Source organism: Phaethon lepturus, unplaced genomic scaffold, assembly GCF_000687285.1.
Source record: "Phaethon lepturus isolate BGI_N335 unplaced genomic scaffold, ASM68728v1 scaffold51875, whole genome shotgun sequence".
In the NCBI taxonomy this organism is placed as follows: domain Eukaryota; kingdom Metazoa; phylum Chordata; class Aves; order Phaethontiformes; family Phaethontidae; genus Phaethon; species Phaethon lepturus.
The window spans coordinates 1-19,435 of record NW_010540785.1 but is presented as its reverse complement, the minus strand read 5'-3'; the positions used below and the strand labels follow the sequence as shown (position 1 = coordinate 19,435).

The 19,435-nt window shown below is 38.3% G+C and overlaps 1 protein-coding gene across 1 annotated transcript; it reads right to left on the bottom strand.

Moving 5' to 3' along the window:
* Positions 1 to 397: 397 nt before the first annotated feature.
* On the bottom strand, positions 398 to 15,878 carry HADH (hydroxyacyl-CoA dehydrogenase; the record flags this gene model as incomplete). Its single annotated transcript, XM_010287527.1, has 7 exons — positions 398 to 875; positions 1,919 to 2,035; positions 5,137 to 5,209; positions 6,716 to 6,805; positions 9,182 to 9,308; positions 14,075 to 14,232; positions 15,750 to 15,878. Coding segments are annotated over 7 exons (813 nt in total), but the record flags the coding sequence as incomplete, so codon positions are not given.
* Positions 15,879 to 19,435: the final 3,557 nt, after the last annotated feature.

Below are 19,435 nucleotides of genomic sequence, written 5' to 3'. Positions count from 1 at the left end.
AATAAAAAACAGATCTATGTATTAGGCCCTTCAGAACAGAAACCACCTCTTCATTATCCTTCTACAGCACCTAGCAAAAGGAGGCCCTCAACCGGTAATTGCAAATGCCAGAAAATTCCAACACAAATCATGCATTCTGCTTTTAAATGCTGTATTGGGAACCTTCTGTCCAGGTGACAACCTGCCATTGAAGGATTTTTATTTTTAACCAGTATGACATTCAAAAAAGTTGTTGTTCAAGGCACTGTAATTTACACCTACAGATGAGCACTGCATTTAAGAAAAATCCCAACAAAACAACTTACTGCCTTTCTGTCGTTACATTTGCCAGCGTGAAAAGAGACTGCCACCCAGTGGACTACAACCAAGTACGTCAACTGCAAGCCATGACATTCAATACAGTATTGTTGAAAATTTTATTTTTAAGAAAGTGCGGTTATTTTTAGGATTTTTCCCATTAATATAATAATGTTGCAAATACATAAATTCACTTGTCATTCTGTCCTGCACCTGAAAAATCAACATTTGCATGAAGGCACTGTACATATAAAGCTTTTCAGAATTACAAGAAAAAAATAATCTACCAGATCAAGCTTTCACCAGACAAATGGTAACCTAGTGCAATCACTCAGTTCAGAGGTGCATTATGTTCTAAATGCAGCTTTGTGCCTTGGGAAGGTTTAAACAGAATTCATCTGTAATATGGCAATGCTGAATAGCATACACAGATAGTTTAACACCGCTCAAGTTTGGAGTTCATTTGTATTTGTAAAATCCTTCTCCAGTCTTCTTACCCAGCTTCTTTTCTTCTACCAGTTTATTCAGGAGTGGGCTGGGTGCAAAAAGAGGATTGTTGGGCTCTAATGAATGCCATCCTGGTGGAAGAAAAGAAGTGGATGAATTAGTTAACAGTTCTGTTTATATGCAAAGATAATAGAGATCTGCATCTCCTTAGAAAAATATTAAGAGGTCAGAAAACTGAAGGGGGTTTGGAACTTATTCTAGACTTTCTGAGACCCTTCAATACAGCTTCATAGAGCACAGATAAGTATTGATGATTACAAACAAATCTAGCAATTAATTTTTAGGCATAGTCTACTCCAAACACTTTATAATCTCCATGATGGAGGATTTTTAATACTTAAAAAAAAAAATTAAGGACAACTTCTAAAATATAGTTAAGTACAAGGAAATAAAACAAAGGCTATCCTGAAAAGAAATTCAAGTGGAAAGAAATTCCTACTTGAATTTCTACCTGCAAAAGACATGGTCAGAACAATGTAACACTACTCCATAGAACTGGCTAAAAGCAAAAGAGGTTTCATTGAAGATGCCAAAATTTTGAAAGTGACATTCTGCCTCGGAGAAAATTTAAGCTGCTCATTCAAAATAATACAACAACCATCAACAAGCCATCACCAATTACGTCTTTTTTTGCTATTGTACTGACATTCATCCACTTATCAACTGAAGTGAAAGGGAGATGGTATACTTGCATCTTTTAAGGTATTTACTGGGCTTCCTATTAACTGAGAATGAAAATATGGCTGGCAGAAAAAGGGTAGGGAGTCCCAATATTTGTTGCTTTTCATCAGAATTTCCTACCTCCAGTACATGTCTCTTCCCATTGATTCTTTTAGTTATATAAAGTTACACTAATATTATTTTCTACTGGAACTTGATGGAGTCAGCAAAACCACACTGTTCTGTCCCTAGGTACCTAGGGTACAGGCATACAGTACAAACGCTGTATTCATACAGCATTCTGAGTTGAACTCTCATTCCTTTCTCCTCAACAGTTAAAAGGCTATGCCATAAACATTCAGTTTAAGCTAATTAAGAGTCAGATTTTCACTACAACATTCACCCACAATTTAGCTAAAAAGGGGAAAAACAGAAGAAAATAAGCATGCAGTACCATCTATAATGTATTTACTGGTATCCAATCCAACATAGTCCAGCAGTTCAAATGGACCCATGGGATAGCCAGCCCCAAGCTTCATAGCAACATCAATATCTTCCTTTGATGCGTCTCCTAGAGAAAAGATTGACAGTTTGATGAACAGAACATTCCGCATCTACTTGGCACCACTTATAAATAATTAACAGGGTGTTATTTCACCCTGGTACAGCTCTTCACAGAAATCTCGGCACATTTCAGAACCACAAAAACTGGAGTCAGCATATACATGGTGGAGTATAAAACTGAGTATCTCACACACACACAAAAAAAAAGCCCTGCAGGCCTGCTTTCCATTTTTCTAGTTTCCCCTTGCATTTCAATATAGATCACTACGCTACTGACAGAGCCACAGCTACTGTGCTCAACCTATCACAAAAACTAGAGGAAGAATTGGTCACTATGAGGAGTCAAAAGCTTCTTTTAGAGGCAGCTGAATAGTGTAAGTAAGGAAAGATCTCAATTTCAGCTTCATGAGATCAGCAGCGGCTTTTGAATGATGCACAGGACAGAGTCCCCCTTGCTCTACAACAGCCAGAAGGCAAGTGATATCCAGCTGATGGACAAGGCAGGCAGGCAGGGGAGCAGCAGCAGCTGAGTAACATGCTTAGTTACAGCAACTTTCACCAGAGGATATCCATCAGCATCAGAGATGGCAGATAGAAGTGACCCAAAGAGACTGTGCAGGTGCAGTTAAATTTGTGAATTTTAAAATTATTTAGGAAAAAAAAATGAAAATTATCAGGAATTTTTTACTTTTACTTCAGTCTGTGCCTATAAAAATACAAATCCTGCATTGCCACATTGTCACAGTTAATATTCACCTTATTCTTTTGCTGGGAATGCATATTTTATACTGTTATGAAAACAGATGCAGCTCTGATGCTTACTTCTAATATGTATTTTGATAAAGGCAGTGCACTTCTTTGCAGATCCTATAAAAAGGACGAAGTAAAACAAACCCCAGAGGTACTTGTTAAGTAACCTCGATGCTTGATGCATACAGGCATTCAGGGTGTCCAAAAGCTTGGCAGACATAGCCTATGCAATTTATACACCTAAGATCAGAGGATCATGGAAAAAGTTTTCAAAAATCTCTTGTAAAGGCAACAACTTTCACTGAAGTTTTCTATGAAGTAATCGTTTTTATATATCTCCTTTTACTCTTTAAATCTGACTATTTTTTTTAAACCACATTTTATTTCTGAGAAACGGGGAATATTAGCCTTACTTAATTCTAACATAATTTCAGTTCTCCAAATTGAAACACACATAATTCATTTGAAGTTGATGCAGATGTACATACTTCTTTTATCAATAAATTTGTCCCACTTTGTCAAACTTGTGACTTGGCAACCTGACAGCATACAGTTGCATTACAACACAATTAAAAATAGTAAAAGGGCAAAGAAGGGTTGCACCCCTACTTCGTATTAGTCTCCTAGTATAAACCAGACTTCCATAGAAACCTGAGTGCTTTTTTGGTTTTCCACTAAGAACAGGGCAGTACAGACCACCATACATTAATATTTATAATATGCCCCCTGTTTACATCACTGTTAATACACTAAAGGTATTTTGCCTATGCAAAAGTGCACATTTAACCCAAGGAGATTTTGTATAAATGAAGACTCAAGGACCGACCCAATAAAATGGTATTTCAGTGCTTGGGGTTGCCAGGAAAGAGACCCAATTTCATACTAATGTGGATAACAATCTGGTTCAAGTGTCTGCTCTGAGAATTAATGCAAAGTGTATGACAAAAATTTAACCTGATTCAATGGAAAAAATTCATTAGAAGACAGCCATCAGGCTTTTCAAAACACTAACTAGCTTTTAAAATATATTTCTTTAAGAGTTCATAAATGAACTTTAACAAGTTTGGAAATATCATACTGTTGAACAAAAGACAAACAGAATAAAGATTAAATAAAAATATTGTTTTGTTTACGCAGAAAACAGTCAATTTTAACATACAATCTCAGTGACTGTTTTATTCTACATTTTAATTAAAAGTTCTGTTGTCTCCTAAAATATGCATAATGATAATGTCACTTAACAAAGGCACCTCTTTTACAGACACTGGAACACCCACAGACTTTATGTAAAATTGTGACTTTTTCTAAGAAAATAATGCCTCCTCACCTCTACGCCTTTGCCTTTCAAGTCACTAAATTTACTCTTTTCTCCCTTTAAGATGTAATTAGGTACATTTGTTGAAGGATAAACATGTAGTGTTGATTTATATTTTTTCCTGGAGATCAAACCATCCCTTACATGTGCTATAAAAGAGATTTTTAATATTTAAAACATATTTGGTGGAATCCTGATAACAAAGTGCTTTCATCTGTAAAAAAGCAGTGATTTCAAAAACAAAGCGTTTCAAATGACATTCTTAGTTGCATGGAGCTATGAGCAGAGCACTTTAAATAAAAGCAATTATAGTCTGTAATTTCCTCTTTATCCACTACATTATTGGCTTGTTTCCTTTTCAAAACAATTATCAATGCTTTGACAAATTTAGTGGTTCTTTGGGGATTTGTGATTATTTCTACCTACCCTTCAGTATTAATGTAAAAGAGACCAGTAGCAAGATGGGAGTTCCTAAAGAACGTACATCTACAAAAGGACACAGAAGAGCGGGAAACAGGAGGTTTTATGGAGCAATAGGAGAGCTCAAATCACTTGTATGCCTGTACCATAGTACGACACTGAGTATTATACTACTTAAAACACTAATTTTCAGGTGAGGTATTTCACAAGCCCAATATAAGTGAACTCAGGGGAACTTTTCTAATGGTCCCACTATGGGATTTTCAACCACTTTCATTAATGTCTCTTGGGATGGAGAGAGGGAGGTTCCAGATTAGGTGGCAGAGGACATTTTTACAATGGCATTACACTCACCTTGTCATCTCCAAACCACAAACATTTTCCACCACCAGAAATTTCCCACACAAGTTAAATAGTACCTTCCGATTCTGCATGCCCTGACATTTCAAAGTGAAGACAAGGTCTTTCCAACTACATATATTGGCTCATATTGATGTTTACTATTCACTTCCAGCCTTTTAGATCTGAAAGTTTTGAGTGAATACCAAGGCTTTTCTGAAGGGATATAATATTTAGCAGCGTTATATGTCAACATCTCCTGAGGTCAATATCCCAACAAATACCTCTCTCAAAAAGTCGAACAGCTTCCATCATATATGGCACCAAGAGACGGTTTACAATAAACCCTGGAGTATCCTATGAAAAGAAAAAAGGGATTGTAAATAAACATTCTTTACCAGCACGACACTCAAATGCTACATGACAAATTAAACAAGTGGATGAAGACACTTATTGAATCATCAACTTCTGGTACTCTCTAAATCAGATGAAAAATACAGTTTATCTGCTCAGTATTAAAACACAAAAGATGAATTTCACAAACAAGGAATGGCACATAAACATTCATCATGACTGAGAACAATAAGACTACTACAAGCCAAACTCAATTCATCTTAAAACAATTTAATATGGCCAGTTGGCAAATACCTTTTCTTTAGCAAAAATCTGCTGATAGAATTTCCTGAAGGATATGAGAAGAGCAGTTCTTCCCTAACAGGTTTTTTGTGTGTTCACTACTAGAAACACTCCTGGCTGAATAGTCTGCTTCTCCCCCACTGCTCACTGGTAAACCGTACTTTTGAAAGTTAGGATCACTTCAATAGCAAACAGCAACACTATCAGTGAAAAGATAAAATAAAACACATGCTGTCGGAATAAGATAACAAACTGATACAGAACTTCTTTTACACAAGCTTTAATCAAAATCAAAAATATAAAGAGAAGGAGCTTTGCAAATGTAGTATTATTTTGTATACTACTACTGTTTCAGATATTTGTTTTGCATTCTATTTATCTCAATATTTAATCGGAGAATTCCAAGCAACTTTTCTTCTTACAAACAGGAATTAAAAAAAAAAAAAAGGAAAAAAAAAAGTTTCAGACATGGAGACTGCATTACCCTCCTCCCAAGCTGATTTCTAACAATAATTCGTCATATATTCTGCTTGTGCCATACTGCAAACTTGTGACAGAAACAGGAAAAAAGCCAGCTAAGGCCACAGAGCAATTTAGCAGTACAGCCAGAATTAGAGTCCAGCATACAGACACTGAATTACTGGTAACTACTGGATTGCAGGCCCTTCGTTTTATGACCAAATGTCTCCTGGGGGCTGTGAAGCTCAAGGCAATAGCTTGCATAAAGCCACACAGACCACAGCTTAATGGATTTGGCAAAAGCATGCTTAGGAAGTAGGGTGTTCCTCTAGAGAAAAAAACCCAAAGCTGCGAAGCAATGAAGATTAACATGGGTCTAGTTACTGCAGTCTTAAGAAAAACTTGCAATGAGCACACACCATGGAGGATTCATCCAACTGCCTCAAAGTACAAGAGGTAGCAGTCTTGTCTCTAGCATGGCTAAAGATGAGCTCCTGCTTAAGCTCTCCAGTCCAGGCTTCTGCAGGACTGGAAAAGAAAAAACAAAAACTGTAAACCCTGATACTTGTGAGTTTTGCTGCTCTGAGGAATTTGTGGTATATGTGGCTGTTTTCTTTGTCAAAATACTTTTAATAGGGAAGAGAAACTGGACAAAAAGCAGCCTGGAGATTCCTGAAGTGCTCTGACATCTACTAAAACCTACCACCTTAAAATTAACAGTTTTCAAGAACAGACCTTCTGAACACTGTACAATCAAAATGTACTCACCTTGCAACTGACAGGACTCTTTCCTACCGCTTTACTGAAATCCACAAGTGATTCAAAAGTCTTTTGGCTGGTCATTGGAGTCTTGATGACCTGGGCAGAGGGAAGGTAGGAAGAGCCTACACACATTTATGAGCAGAATCTCTCTCATTACCCAGTATAGTAATGATTAAACTGTAATCCAGAACACTATTCCAGAAATTCAAAAAACATTTGTTTCGGAAAAAATAATTTCAGTGGATATATACGTAACAGACACAGAAATCTATTTTAAAGACAGATACAGCATTTTGCACATTTTGAAATTATGTGTTTGTTTAAGACACTCTCCCACTCAGCCAGTATAGATGGTAAAAGACACCATCCTTTGGAATCACTTTTAGAGATTATAGTATGACAGAACAACTTTAAAAGCCTTGGGAAACACGATGGCATCACTCCAGAGAACCATATTAACAGACATAGCTCCTGATAGAAAGGACTGGAACATCTACCCTGTGCCCAATGTAAACACAACAAATACTTAATTCTAAAGAAAATTTAAAAACTATCTTTCAAATTTGTGACAGCCTCTTAGCTTTTGAGTAGTACATTTCCACGCTGATCTTCTTCACGACTGAGTCTTTTATCACATGTAGTATTTTAGGTACTTTACTGGAGCTGGAATGCATTAAATAATTTATTAGACACCTAACCCCCCCTTGCAAAAAAGACTTGCAGAAGCTGAACTGGTTGTGATATTTGTGTTGAAACTGACCTCCATGTGCAGTAACTGAAAACCGCTATACATAAGCAGTTACGGCTGCCCTCCTTGTTCATACAATAAAGTCCCACAGAGATTTCTCCCTATTCTAATGACTGACGTAGGGCCAACACATAAAACACTGTTAGGACTGAGGAAAAGGCTTGTTTCTCAGCAGAAAAAGTAGTCTTCTGTTACTTCCATATTAGATAAAAATATATGAGATACTTATATAAGACTGCAACAGTTTCAAAAATGAGTTTTCAATATACACTTCAGAATTCTGAAACATTAGCACTAGCCTTTTGGATTATTAGAGAAAGAAATCCTCTCAAATCTATGTGCTTCTAGGCATGAGATCAACAATCTATGAAAAGAGCAGATAAGACTCAAAGGCACTGCAGATTTATGACCCATTAAGGACAGCTTCCATGACAGATGACTGGCAATTTCAGTAATATCTTTCATAGTTTTGTTGATTCTCTTGATTTTCCCCCTATTATTTCAAACCGAAACATCTGGTTTACATAGAAGATGTTGTTCTACAGTGTTTGTCAATGCCAAGCCTGATTTATAGCAGTAGATCTGAAACAAAACCAAAGCTTTAAAAAGTGTTTTTATTTACTAATATTGGCTCCTTTCAAGATCAGGTCACTAAAAGCACAGCTTCTGTGTTTTAAAGTTCTTCAAATACTGTTCATCAACTGGAGTGACTCTGGGGTAGGACATTCCTAAATCAGGTGAAAAGACCCACAAATTATAAAGACTCACCACAGCAGTCAGACAGGGATTGCTCTGTTTTGTTTTTTTACAAATTATGATAGGTATCATCTGTATTTTTCAAATTTCAGAGGCTTAGTTTAGATTTCTAAAGACTATGGTTTTGTTTTAGGCTTGAAACAAGGCATAGAACATTTCATCCATAGAAATAAATTACTGCCTACGAATAGTTCTTAGCACAGAAATCAATAAAGCCTATGTTAGCCTAAGGAATTATGCTAAAGATTCTGTTACCTCCTACCACACCTACAAAATTCCTCCCTTTCCTTCTTACAGCATTTCCCCAGAGCATTTAGTTATAACATACAGGATGCAATATTAAACTAAAAAAATCCACACAGGTACAGAAGTGAGAGAGAATATACAAGTATCCGAGCCCTCATCAGACAACCATACTCTGAATCAAATTTGTTCATTTCAGCCAAAAGGTTCAAACATCTCAAAAGGAGGAGGAAGAGAATGATACAGAGCAAGCAACTGGATAATATGTATTTCAATGGGAAACAAGCAAAAAATATAATAAAGTGAATCTCAGGAATTCAAAAGGCGGGCACAACATATTTGAAGTGCTTGTCACCAAAGCAATACGAGAACTAATCATTTATGGAACAGAGGAAAAAATTTACAGCATTTAAGGGCATGAAGTACATGAAACTTTGGGGCAGAGTGGCCAAAATGCAAAGTTTATTTTCACTTACTCAAAAGTTTGTAAGTTCTGGCTTAAAACTAAAAAAGTTCTGGCTGACTTAGACTAGACTTCTTAGACTGAGTTACCTCTGTCTATTCAACCTGCTCCTCAACAGAGACTGCACCACCCTCTTATCACTAGAGGTAGCTTATTCCATATCAGAAGAGCTCCAAACCGAGATTACTCTTTCAACTGCATCCTCAGTGACGACAACTGCACTGCTGTGCTACAGGGGTTATGATGATGATAAGAAACTTACCTCCACAAGCTTCATCATAGGCACAGGATTGAAGAAATGGAGACCTCCAAATCTGTCCTGCCTGGTGGTTGAGTTAGCCAACTGCGTGATTTGCAAGGATGAAGTGTTGCTTGCAAATATCGTATGCCTGGAAACAAAAGAAACATGGATTGCATAAATGACAGCTATTTTTCTGTCACAGACATCCATTGGCTAACCTTCCATAGAATGCTCAGAAACATCCCTGCAGATTATCATGGTCCTTTTGCTGAGGTATAAGTACAGCAATGATGAAATAACCACTGGAAGGGCTGTGTGAGTTTCTGACTCCCAAGTAAGTATGTCGAATACTTACGTTAGGTGACAGAAAAAAAGACTCTGTAAATAGAAAATTTTTGTTAACTCCCCAAATCTATTCCAGGTAATTCCTTCAGCAATCCTGGAAACTAATGGTATTTTTTACTGTTAATCATTTACACATCTATCAAAACCCAATCATTTGCCATGTCAAGAATGCACTTTGGGGTCTTAAGAAAAATTTTGAATCTGTTTTTTTTTCTTATAATGATCAATGATAGACATGATGAGCAAACCTACCACCAGAGCAAAGAGCTGATGAAAAAAAAACCCAGAGAAAAGATAAAAATTGCCATGCATAGGACATTGCAAAGCATGCACAAAATCACAAGAATTTAATGACATATATGAAGTCCTTTTCATACAAACTAGATTTACTAATTGCAATTTATAATGGTTTGGTTTTGGTTTTTTTTCCCCAGAAATATCTCAGAACCTCAACAGCCCTGCTATACTGACATCACACTGAAAAATTACAGAAATGGCTTTTTCTTCAAACCACAAAAACCAGAAACTAAATTGGAGATGAAACCCTACCTTCCATTCTGGGCTGTATCCTATTGACCTTTTCCAGAAAGTTATCCAACTGGACTCATCAAATGTTAAACTATATTGGTATTTTACTTACCTTTCACTAAGATATAATTGAGCTTCACAACAGAGCTTTCAGAAAAGTTTTGTCCAAGTGGTGGGACATCTTATAGTGACATTAAAAGAAAGCATTTGAGGATAAAAAAACCCCACACTGATTTCCATTTTTTATTATGTTTTCTCAGTTTTGAGAATTTGTCAGGAAGAAGGATATAAAAATCCTTAATTCCTGTCTGCACTTCTTACAAATACACTTTTGTTATTTCCCCACCATAAAGTGGTCCTTATATTGTTCTGAGGTGGGGTACTAGAAAGAGTACTCTATATTTCATAGTTTTTGCAGGGTCAATGCATCCAAAAGACACTTAACTTAAATGAAAATCTGCCACTGTATTCAAAGAATTCAAATATTCATATAAAAATTAAGCACACATTTCTGACGTGTAATCATAGCTAGGTTTATATCTGGGTTCCTTTAAAGTAAGAGATTTTACCTCAGCATCACTTCTGCAGGTGAATACTGTAGCCCCACACAACATAAAGCCTTGTGGGGAAAAAAAGCATTAAATTTCTATTGTGTACAAGGGCATTTTATTTACACTTTCTGCTCTAACCAAACAATTGATTTAAATTGAGTTTAAAATAGAGTTTCCATGCCTCTGTGACTTAGAATTACATAATCCGTGCTTCAGGTGACAGCAGAGCTGGAAGGCTTTTGAAAGGAACAGTACTAGTGAAGCTCTACTGAGGCTTTTCCAGGCACCAGTGTGCTTTCTCTTGGTGCCATCTAGTGGGTCTGGGGAAGACACCGATAACCGAGTCCAACACAAGAGGAACCTACCATTTCAATAAAACTGACTCCTACAGTCCAGCAAACACCGAACACCACTTCTTTTGTAACAGTTTTATAACACACTGCTTCTAACATAGTGAACAGTTGAAAACCACTGGCCAGTTCCTAGCTGAGTTTCCACACCTAAAGATAAATCCTAGACCAAGAGATGTTGATGGGCATTCCCAATAAACAGAAAGTAAGTAGGCAAGAGCTCTTAAACTGAATACCCAAAAATTCTTTTGTCATGTTCATTATGATCCTGTTTGGAAAAGTACCGCAGTGTTTAAACACCTAAAAGCCACCAAGAAAGTGGGGATCTTCTACAAAAACCCTAGCCCGACCTTTTGAAAATGGAAACTTGAGACTGACTCAATTCAAGAAAAGGAAAACAGAACTGAAGAGCGGGTAGCAATGCTTTAATCACCTGCTCTGAAGACGATGACCATGCAACACAGTAACAATTACAGTATCAGGAGGATGAGTATAGCACTGAGAGGAATATAACATACACAAGCAATTTTGCAAAGCTCTAAGAACATAAACTAGTATGCTCTCAGACTGATAGCATCCAAGAAACAGCACTCACCGTTTCACTCTGACAGTTACCCAGATGATGAATACTCTTGAGTTCCCAATGCTCTCTAGGCCTGCTAAACTCTCCCGGCTCGTAACATTTTCTCTGAAAGCTTAAGAGAAATTCACTCCCCACCCCTGAATAAAACTTCTCTCAGTAAAGAACAGCTTTCCCATCCCCTTCCATTTATAGAACCACTTTCAGAGGATTTATAGTTCTTTCATAGAGAAAAAGGAAGAAGAATTAAGTTAATTGTGTTTTGTTTTTTTAATGCAATGCTTTGGTTTGGTGCTATCCTCAGACCAGAGAGGTCATCATAGTGCTAAAATGGGGAGACAAACATGTAGCTGTTGCAGCTGAGGAAACACGAGACATGGGATACAGTACAGAAGAAGAAAAATGCACCGTTTCACACAGCTTATGTTCCCAAAGGCATAATTCATTATCTTGTCTGAGCAACTGTAATACATAGTCCCTTACATTTCAATCAGCTATCAGGAAGACCTGCGTTAAGTCCTGAGATTTTAATTAAGACAAGTCCTCCCTCCTCAGAAGCCTGGTCTTTCATGATGTCTGCCTATGACATACACATCACAGTGCCATTAACGCCCAGGATGCCACAGAAGCAAAGCTGCTCCCCAGACTCAAAGCTATCTTTAAACAAATCTTGTCTTTGTTACCAATCAACCAAAGTCCACTATCGCCATTAAGCTGACGCAACAGTTAGTCCCTGTAATAGTTTTCAAACTTTTGAGACATTGAATCTTAGCAAGGGCTGTTGGGCGCCTGCACTGACAAGGGAGAGCTTTCCATTACACCACAGTGCCACGTGGGATGACTAAAGCCTTCTGCTTCCTTATAATGCACAGAAAAACACTCACTAGACATTTCTGCCTCTCCCCATGCTACTCACATGATCTGCAACTCTATACTCCTCACATAATTAAAAATTACCCTTTGTATCTAATAGCTAATATTGTAAACACTTGGCTACTAAGTTTCCCTATTTTACTAGCTTTTCTTTCTTTTCATCTAGACTTTCTGCAACCCATATTCTTCACCATTCACTTCCCTTTTCTTTATCCTACATGTAAGATACCTGCATGTTTCTCATCATTTCCAAGTCTTCTCTTAAAAGGAAAGCTTCTTGTCTAATGTCATTTTTCCCCAACCCTGCAAAATAATGCCTTTTGCACAGGAAGGAGCATATCTGAACAACTCTCAGTATCTTTTAACATTCTGTAACGCAAAATTTGATTTTTCAAGGCAGCTATGCTTATAAACAGCTCAGCCTTACTAAAAACAGCCTCAGGTGTTCCAAACATATGTATTATTAAATGAGGCTCCAAGTCCCTGTGCCCACTTTTCCTTGGTGACTGGTTCTAGACAGTTTGCCATTTAGTACACACTAATTTGCTCATTAGCTTTCTCTGCTGAAGATGGACAAAGACTCAGGCAACAAATGGCCTGTTTTCACAAAATAAGCACTGCCTAATCATGACAAGGTACCCTGATAATGGCCAAAGGCAGCTACTTACTTAGTCTGTCAGACTAACGGTAATGGCAAGTTACCCTGTGCTCAGTGCATGGCCGTTTGCGATCATTTATTGTTTTCAGTAGTACCAGATAATTTTGATTACCGACCATACAAGACAGCATTAGAAGTCTCCCCAGACTTAAGTCAACTAATGATAACAGCTTCTCTCCCCTGACATTATATTCAAGCTGCAGCCTGCCCAGTTCTTTAGTTAGTCTAGAATACCTTAGCCAATAACTCCAGATTTAGCTGTACTTGTTAAAACCTCATCCTGCAAGCAGTCAAGGTCTTGTGATCCTGAGTCATCCACTACAAGGATCAAGCTTCTTGAGACTGCATGCTCAGCTTAACAGCATTTTTGGGTTTGGATATAATTCAACAGTAACTTCCAACAGTTATCAACTATAGTTCAAAGAAAGTTTCAGGGAATGCATGCTAAGAAATTATTTACACTTTTATCTCACACACAATAACCAACAATGAGCTATTTCCACACTCTTGTAATACAAAGTAAACTTTGTTCACTTAAGCCACTGTTGAGCTGAATGTGACTTACAGCTAAGAGGCTGAAACTTCCTAAAACTTGTTCATGCCAGGCACACTGAAAACAAAGTATTTTATCACCCCAAATCCCTATTTAAATACGGGAACACGTACCTTAACCATACCCCACGTGTACCAGGGACGGGCTTATTCTACTGTTGTGCGTTTGCATTTGGATTTAGATTTGAACGTGCTGAGTAGCTGGACAAACTTTATGACTAAACATACCCAGAAGCACATCAAATGAAGCAATGCAACAAGTACATAAACCTGGTGAATACACCTAAGAGTGTCTGTAACATATGCACCTGGCACAACAACTATTCCATACCACATGACAGTCTGGAGTTAGTCTAAGAGAGAACAACTCCCGTTTTTAAAAAAAGCATCTAAGAAAATGCACAACTAGCAGTGTAAGAATAAAAACAGAAGATACAAAGGTCTAAGTTTCAAAATGTAACAGAAAAATACACATACTCTGGAGCAAACTTATCCAGCCTCTTGAAGAGTTCATTTTTTATTTCCTGGTTCTCCACAATGGCTTCTATCACCAGATCCGTGCTGTGGACCACTGCTACTGCATCTGTGCTTGTTGTGAGGTTCTTTAAGGTCTTCTCAATGAACTCAGCACCAGCCTGAAACATTTGCAAGAAGTTGCAATATCTATTTACAATGGTTTAATTTATTTTTACATGAAAATCCCTTTATGTGCTCTGAAGTGGTTTTGAGCTCTCAAAAATTCAGGCAGTCTGCCACATTTCCAAATCAGTGAAAAAGTTCTAAGAATGTACAGATGCGATGCTTTCAAGTGACCAAGTTTTCCTAGCCAATCACATCTGCTTTGAAGCAAATAGGAGACCTTTGAATCAATTCTTTTAGGAAGACTATTTGCTGCAGTCCAACCTTCAACACAAAAGTCCGAGTGAAGAACTGGTTAGTCAATCACTAGTTTCTAAGACAGCCTGAACTTGTCCTCCATACACAGGAACTTTTCCAGTTTCAAACTACCACACTGTTTTCATTCAGTGATGTTCTGGTTTCATTCCTATGAACAGATACGTACTAGTTCATGAATATGTCAGGAAATGAAATGGTCTACACTCACTATAGTTTCAGTGCAAATGTGGGGAAAATATATTCTGTTTTCTGACTAGTAAATCTGCCAATCACTGACATAGTTTGTGAGGACAGAAATCAAACAGAACTGCAAGACTTTGAACCAAGGGTAAATGGAGACAGTACAAGTAAAAACATACCTCCATGCTAGAATATAATGTCATTTATAAAGTACAAGTATCATGTGGACAATTTTCTTTGGGATCAGAAGACTCCCCATAATTATGTATGTATGCTCTAGTTATCCTGGTATTACCGTAATTTTTCTTCTGTACTACCTCATGCAAATAAGCCCTTTTTAATTTCCTTTGTCTGCTGCATCATTCATGCTGGTAATCATCAATACCAATATACATTATATATGTTAGTATGCATCAGAAGAAGAATTCAGTCTGCTGTGGAATTTAGAGAAGCAAATGTAGCAACAAATAACTCTTAGGATATAAATTTAGATGCATCAACTGCTTCACTGTAACTTGCTGTATTTTAGTCTTACTCAGTAAATGCAAAGTATCTTATACATCTAATTCATGTTACTCCAGGGTAGTTAAACTTGCACTCTCGTTTCCTTTGCAGTAATCCTGTACCCGATCTAGGGAGAAGAAAAAGAAAAAAACAAAAAAACCCAACTCCTTACTAAAGTTCTAAGACAATTTTGTTACTAATCGCTTTTGGACAAAATGGGTGCATTCCCAGGTAAGGTCTCAAAGACAGCTTGCTATTTAGTTAGGGTGAATAATTTGGCACCATTTCACATTTAGCATCTGTTTGAAAAGATCACCAAGTTGTTTTAAATCTTCATCTCACGGCTGAAGTCCACAAAGGAGAAGAAAATAAGGTAATACATCTTTCAACCTCCCCGAATAAAAAAAAAAAAACAAAAACAAGTTCTTCAGTACACTGAAAAAAGTTGTTCTTTTTAAGCCAGTCTATTAACATGCTCCATAACGCATAACTGTAAACAATATCAGAAATTCAGCATGGTCATTTTTATTCTCTTAAATTTTCCGAGAGGAATAAAGAAGAAGATGTCAACCTCAGGTTTATCTGCAAACTTCTTCTTTGTCACTCTCTTCAAACTCTCTTCAATTCCTTTTGTAGACTTCTTAAGTATTTCATCTGACTGGTCTACTAACACCACAGTGTGACCACTGGCTGCTGCAACCTGAAAAAAAAAGATTCAACATCAATAACGCAAAAGAATCAACCACACTGATTTGTGTTGGGGCAGACAATACACTAGGCAATGAACTAGGCAAAAGAGAGCTAAAGAACATTGAATCAAGACATGCACTTTACTAGAAAAATCATTAAAACCTGCACACAGTTGGGGTGGAGGGTAAGGGATCCAGTTCTCAAACAACTTGAGGGAAAAGGAAAAAGAAATGCATTTTTCCCCCCAAGCTGTCTGCAGAATGCTACCTGCACCTGGAGGCAGTTGAATTCTGCGGCTATGGCTAGAGAACAAACAGCTGTCTTTAAAAGAGTAAAGCGGCTTAGCTCTGATCCTTGCATCTTGTAAGGAAAAAGGGCTGTGAAGACCAAAACTGGAATGCTGGCAAGGTGAGCGGGTGGCATAAGGGATGGCTAACTCTGTGTTCCTGGGATGTAGTGTAACACAATTCTGCTGTTAGGCCATGAGTGTGTCCCTGCAACAACAGGAGGGTGACAGTGGAGCTGGGAGTAGCAGCGAAATGTTTGCCATCCCAGGACTCTGCACAGACCGGAATGGCCCGCAAACTCTTCTTACTACATACTTCGTACAAACACTGGCTCAGCTACAGACAGCTCTACTGGGTTGTCTTTTTGGTTGGTATTCTATTAATTTCAAACATATAATGTCATTTCCTCATATTGGAACAGCCTATTAAAAATCAGCTGTTCATTATCTGTTACTTCACTATTCATTAATTTATGCTTCTCTTGTTAGTTAGCAACAGCCTATCTTCATTTTCAGAATTCTTGAACTAACAGAGTGGTAAGATAACGATTGTGGAAAACAGATGTTAAAACATGGTTCCACTGACTGTTTTTAAAGTCACACAACTTAGGAGCTTCCCATCTGCAAACTTTTACTTTACATCTAACCTTGCACCTGGAAACTAAAGACTCTCCTGTGCCCAGAAGACCTACTCCAACAAAGCTAGCTGAAATGAAAAATATAGAGATACCTCCTGAAGAAAAGCATGGTGTTATTCTCATCCAAGTTGCCTCACTAATCCAGCAAATAAAGAAATGCCAGACTGTCTCTGGACAGCAGCAGTATAGCTTTAACAAAGTGTCAGTCTGCAGCTGGACATTTATTTATCTTTTTTTTTTTTTTTTCCCCCCACTATGACTATTTCATAAAAACGACTGAATCATTAAAAAAATGTTTAAACAAAGCTTGGACATGCACTCCTAACACTTCATCTGTTGCTGATCATTTGCAATGGCAAAGCAAGGCCCTCCACTCTTCAGAAGAAAAATCAATACCAAGCACATTTATAAGAGATGCTTCACTGATTATCCATTTATGATTATACCATCACTGACCAGTTGGCAAAAATCCTAGAAAAATTCATCTCCCTTTTCCCATCTCATTCTTACCATATTTGCATGGACAGGAAAGAAATAAAATGGCAGAAAGTCATACCATCTCCTTGCAATTCAAACCCATGCTCGCTCAGATTCTACTATCCAATGATCTTAATAATAGTAAATAAGAAATGCAAAAGTGCTGGGGAGTCAATTAATGCTTTTCGCATACAGAATTGCTTTTCATGTGGCAGAATCAGAAATTATAAACTCCTGGCTTTCAGCCATACATTTTGGCAGAGGTTAGCTTCTCCTGACAGTGTAAGAAAGCAAGGAAAGAGGAAAGAATTTCTTAAGTGTTCTAAAAGGGAGATAAAGCTTTATTAATAGGGTGCAGAGGAGATCCCTCTCAGTGTTATAATCACCTCTGCTTTGAGATAATTTTGGATTGATAAATAGGAGGCAGATGGTCAGCAAAACCATCCTTGGTCCTTAACAGTGGTAAAAGACTGCAACCCCTGTTACTGCCAAATACCAGACGTGTTTCTCTTGACAAGCCGCTCTCTGAAAACATGCAATCTAACAGCATAGGCAGATCAGTTCACCTTCTCTGCAGAATTACAAGCTTTGCATAGTCTTCCTCTTCCTCAAACACAAGAACTTTGTTCAAGGTTGTTCTTTGATGATTCCTTCAGTGGAAACTTCAAGCTCTAGTATGAGGGTATAGAGGAGTGTTTTTACTAGACAAGTTAATAAACAACTAGCCAATTCCTTAGCAAAAAAAATAGCCCCTTGTATTCCTCTTGCTAGACATTTGCCAGGAATGTGAGAAATCTTCAGTTCTGAGAATGAAACCCATTAATTCATTAAAATGGAGAAGTGCTATTTATGAACTCCAACCTCCCTACCAGTTTCCACTTGGGGATGTCCGCATGGTCCAGTTACTCTTCGTGAAGCTTGTGAACTACCCTGGCATGTTGGGCAACACTCTTTCTGTGAATTAAGTAAGTTTCTAAATCCTACATCACCTGACAGGACTGTTCAGTCTTCTGTCCAGAAGCTATCAAGTTAAAGATGAACTTGAAAGCCAAAGGCCTGAGATGAAACACTGGAAAAATAAGTCCTATTTAAATATTAACCGCTTCATAATTCTGCAATGACTGACATTCTAAATGTTCATTCTAGCTGCTGTATTTTACTTTAATAACTTGCAGAATGTCACTTGATCTGCTCCCTTGGCAAGTTAGAAGAAGCTTCTTTCTTGGACGAACATTTTGCAAATATTATTACACATTGTCTTAAGAACCACCTTAAAAAATTTAAAACAGTGACCTTGGTTCTTCTTGCTTACCCTTCTGACCTGGAGATGTGTGGATTAGCAAGAGAACAAAAAGTTTTAAAGTTGAACAGCAGTGGTGCAGCAATACTTTCTACTCCTCCGCAGGAATAAAAACCAAAAAATTCACAGAAGTCTGCCAACGCACAACGGCTGCGTCCCCTCCATGCCCCCAGCAGCCCTCATCCTCGGGGTGTGATGAACACACGCCGCTCACGCTAGCTCCTCGATGTGCCTCGCACAGGGCAGGCCGACGGGGCGAGACCCACGGCGTGCTCCAGCAGGTTAGGCCCGGCCGGCTGGCTTGCGGACTAGGACTGCCAGGCATGTGCAGGGGCAGCCACTGCTTCTCGCGCCAACACGGGCTGAAAAAACCACAGCGTGAAATAATTTGAACACAAACTATAACATGTTCGGAGGTGTTTTGTTTTTTTAAACGTTGCTCCTGCCTTGTAACTCGGACAGGACACTTGAGCGGGGACCCGGCTCGTTCAGGTTGTGCAGCAACGGGCACCAGCACGTGACGCTCCGCAGGGGCAGCCACTGCTTCTCGCGCCAACACGGGCTGAAAAAACCACAGCGTGAAATAATTTGAACACAAACTATAACATGTTCGGAGGTGTTTTGTTTTTTTAAACGTTGCTCCTGCCTTGTAACTCGGACAGGACACTTGAGCGGGGACCCGGCTCGTTCAGGTTGTGCAGCAACGGGCACCAGCACGTGACGCTCCGCAAGGGAACGGGCGCTGCCCCCTTCGCGTTCGGGGCGGGTCAGAGCGCGACGTGGGAGCTGGGCTCACCTTTACGTAACAAAAACCCAAGCTGAAAGCGAGAGGCAAAGGGGAGGCGAGGAGCGGCAGCGCGGGGCGG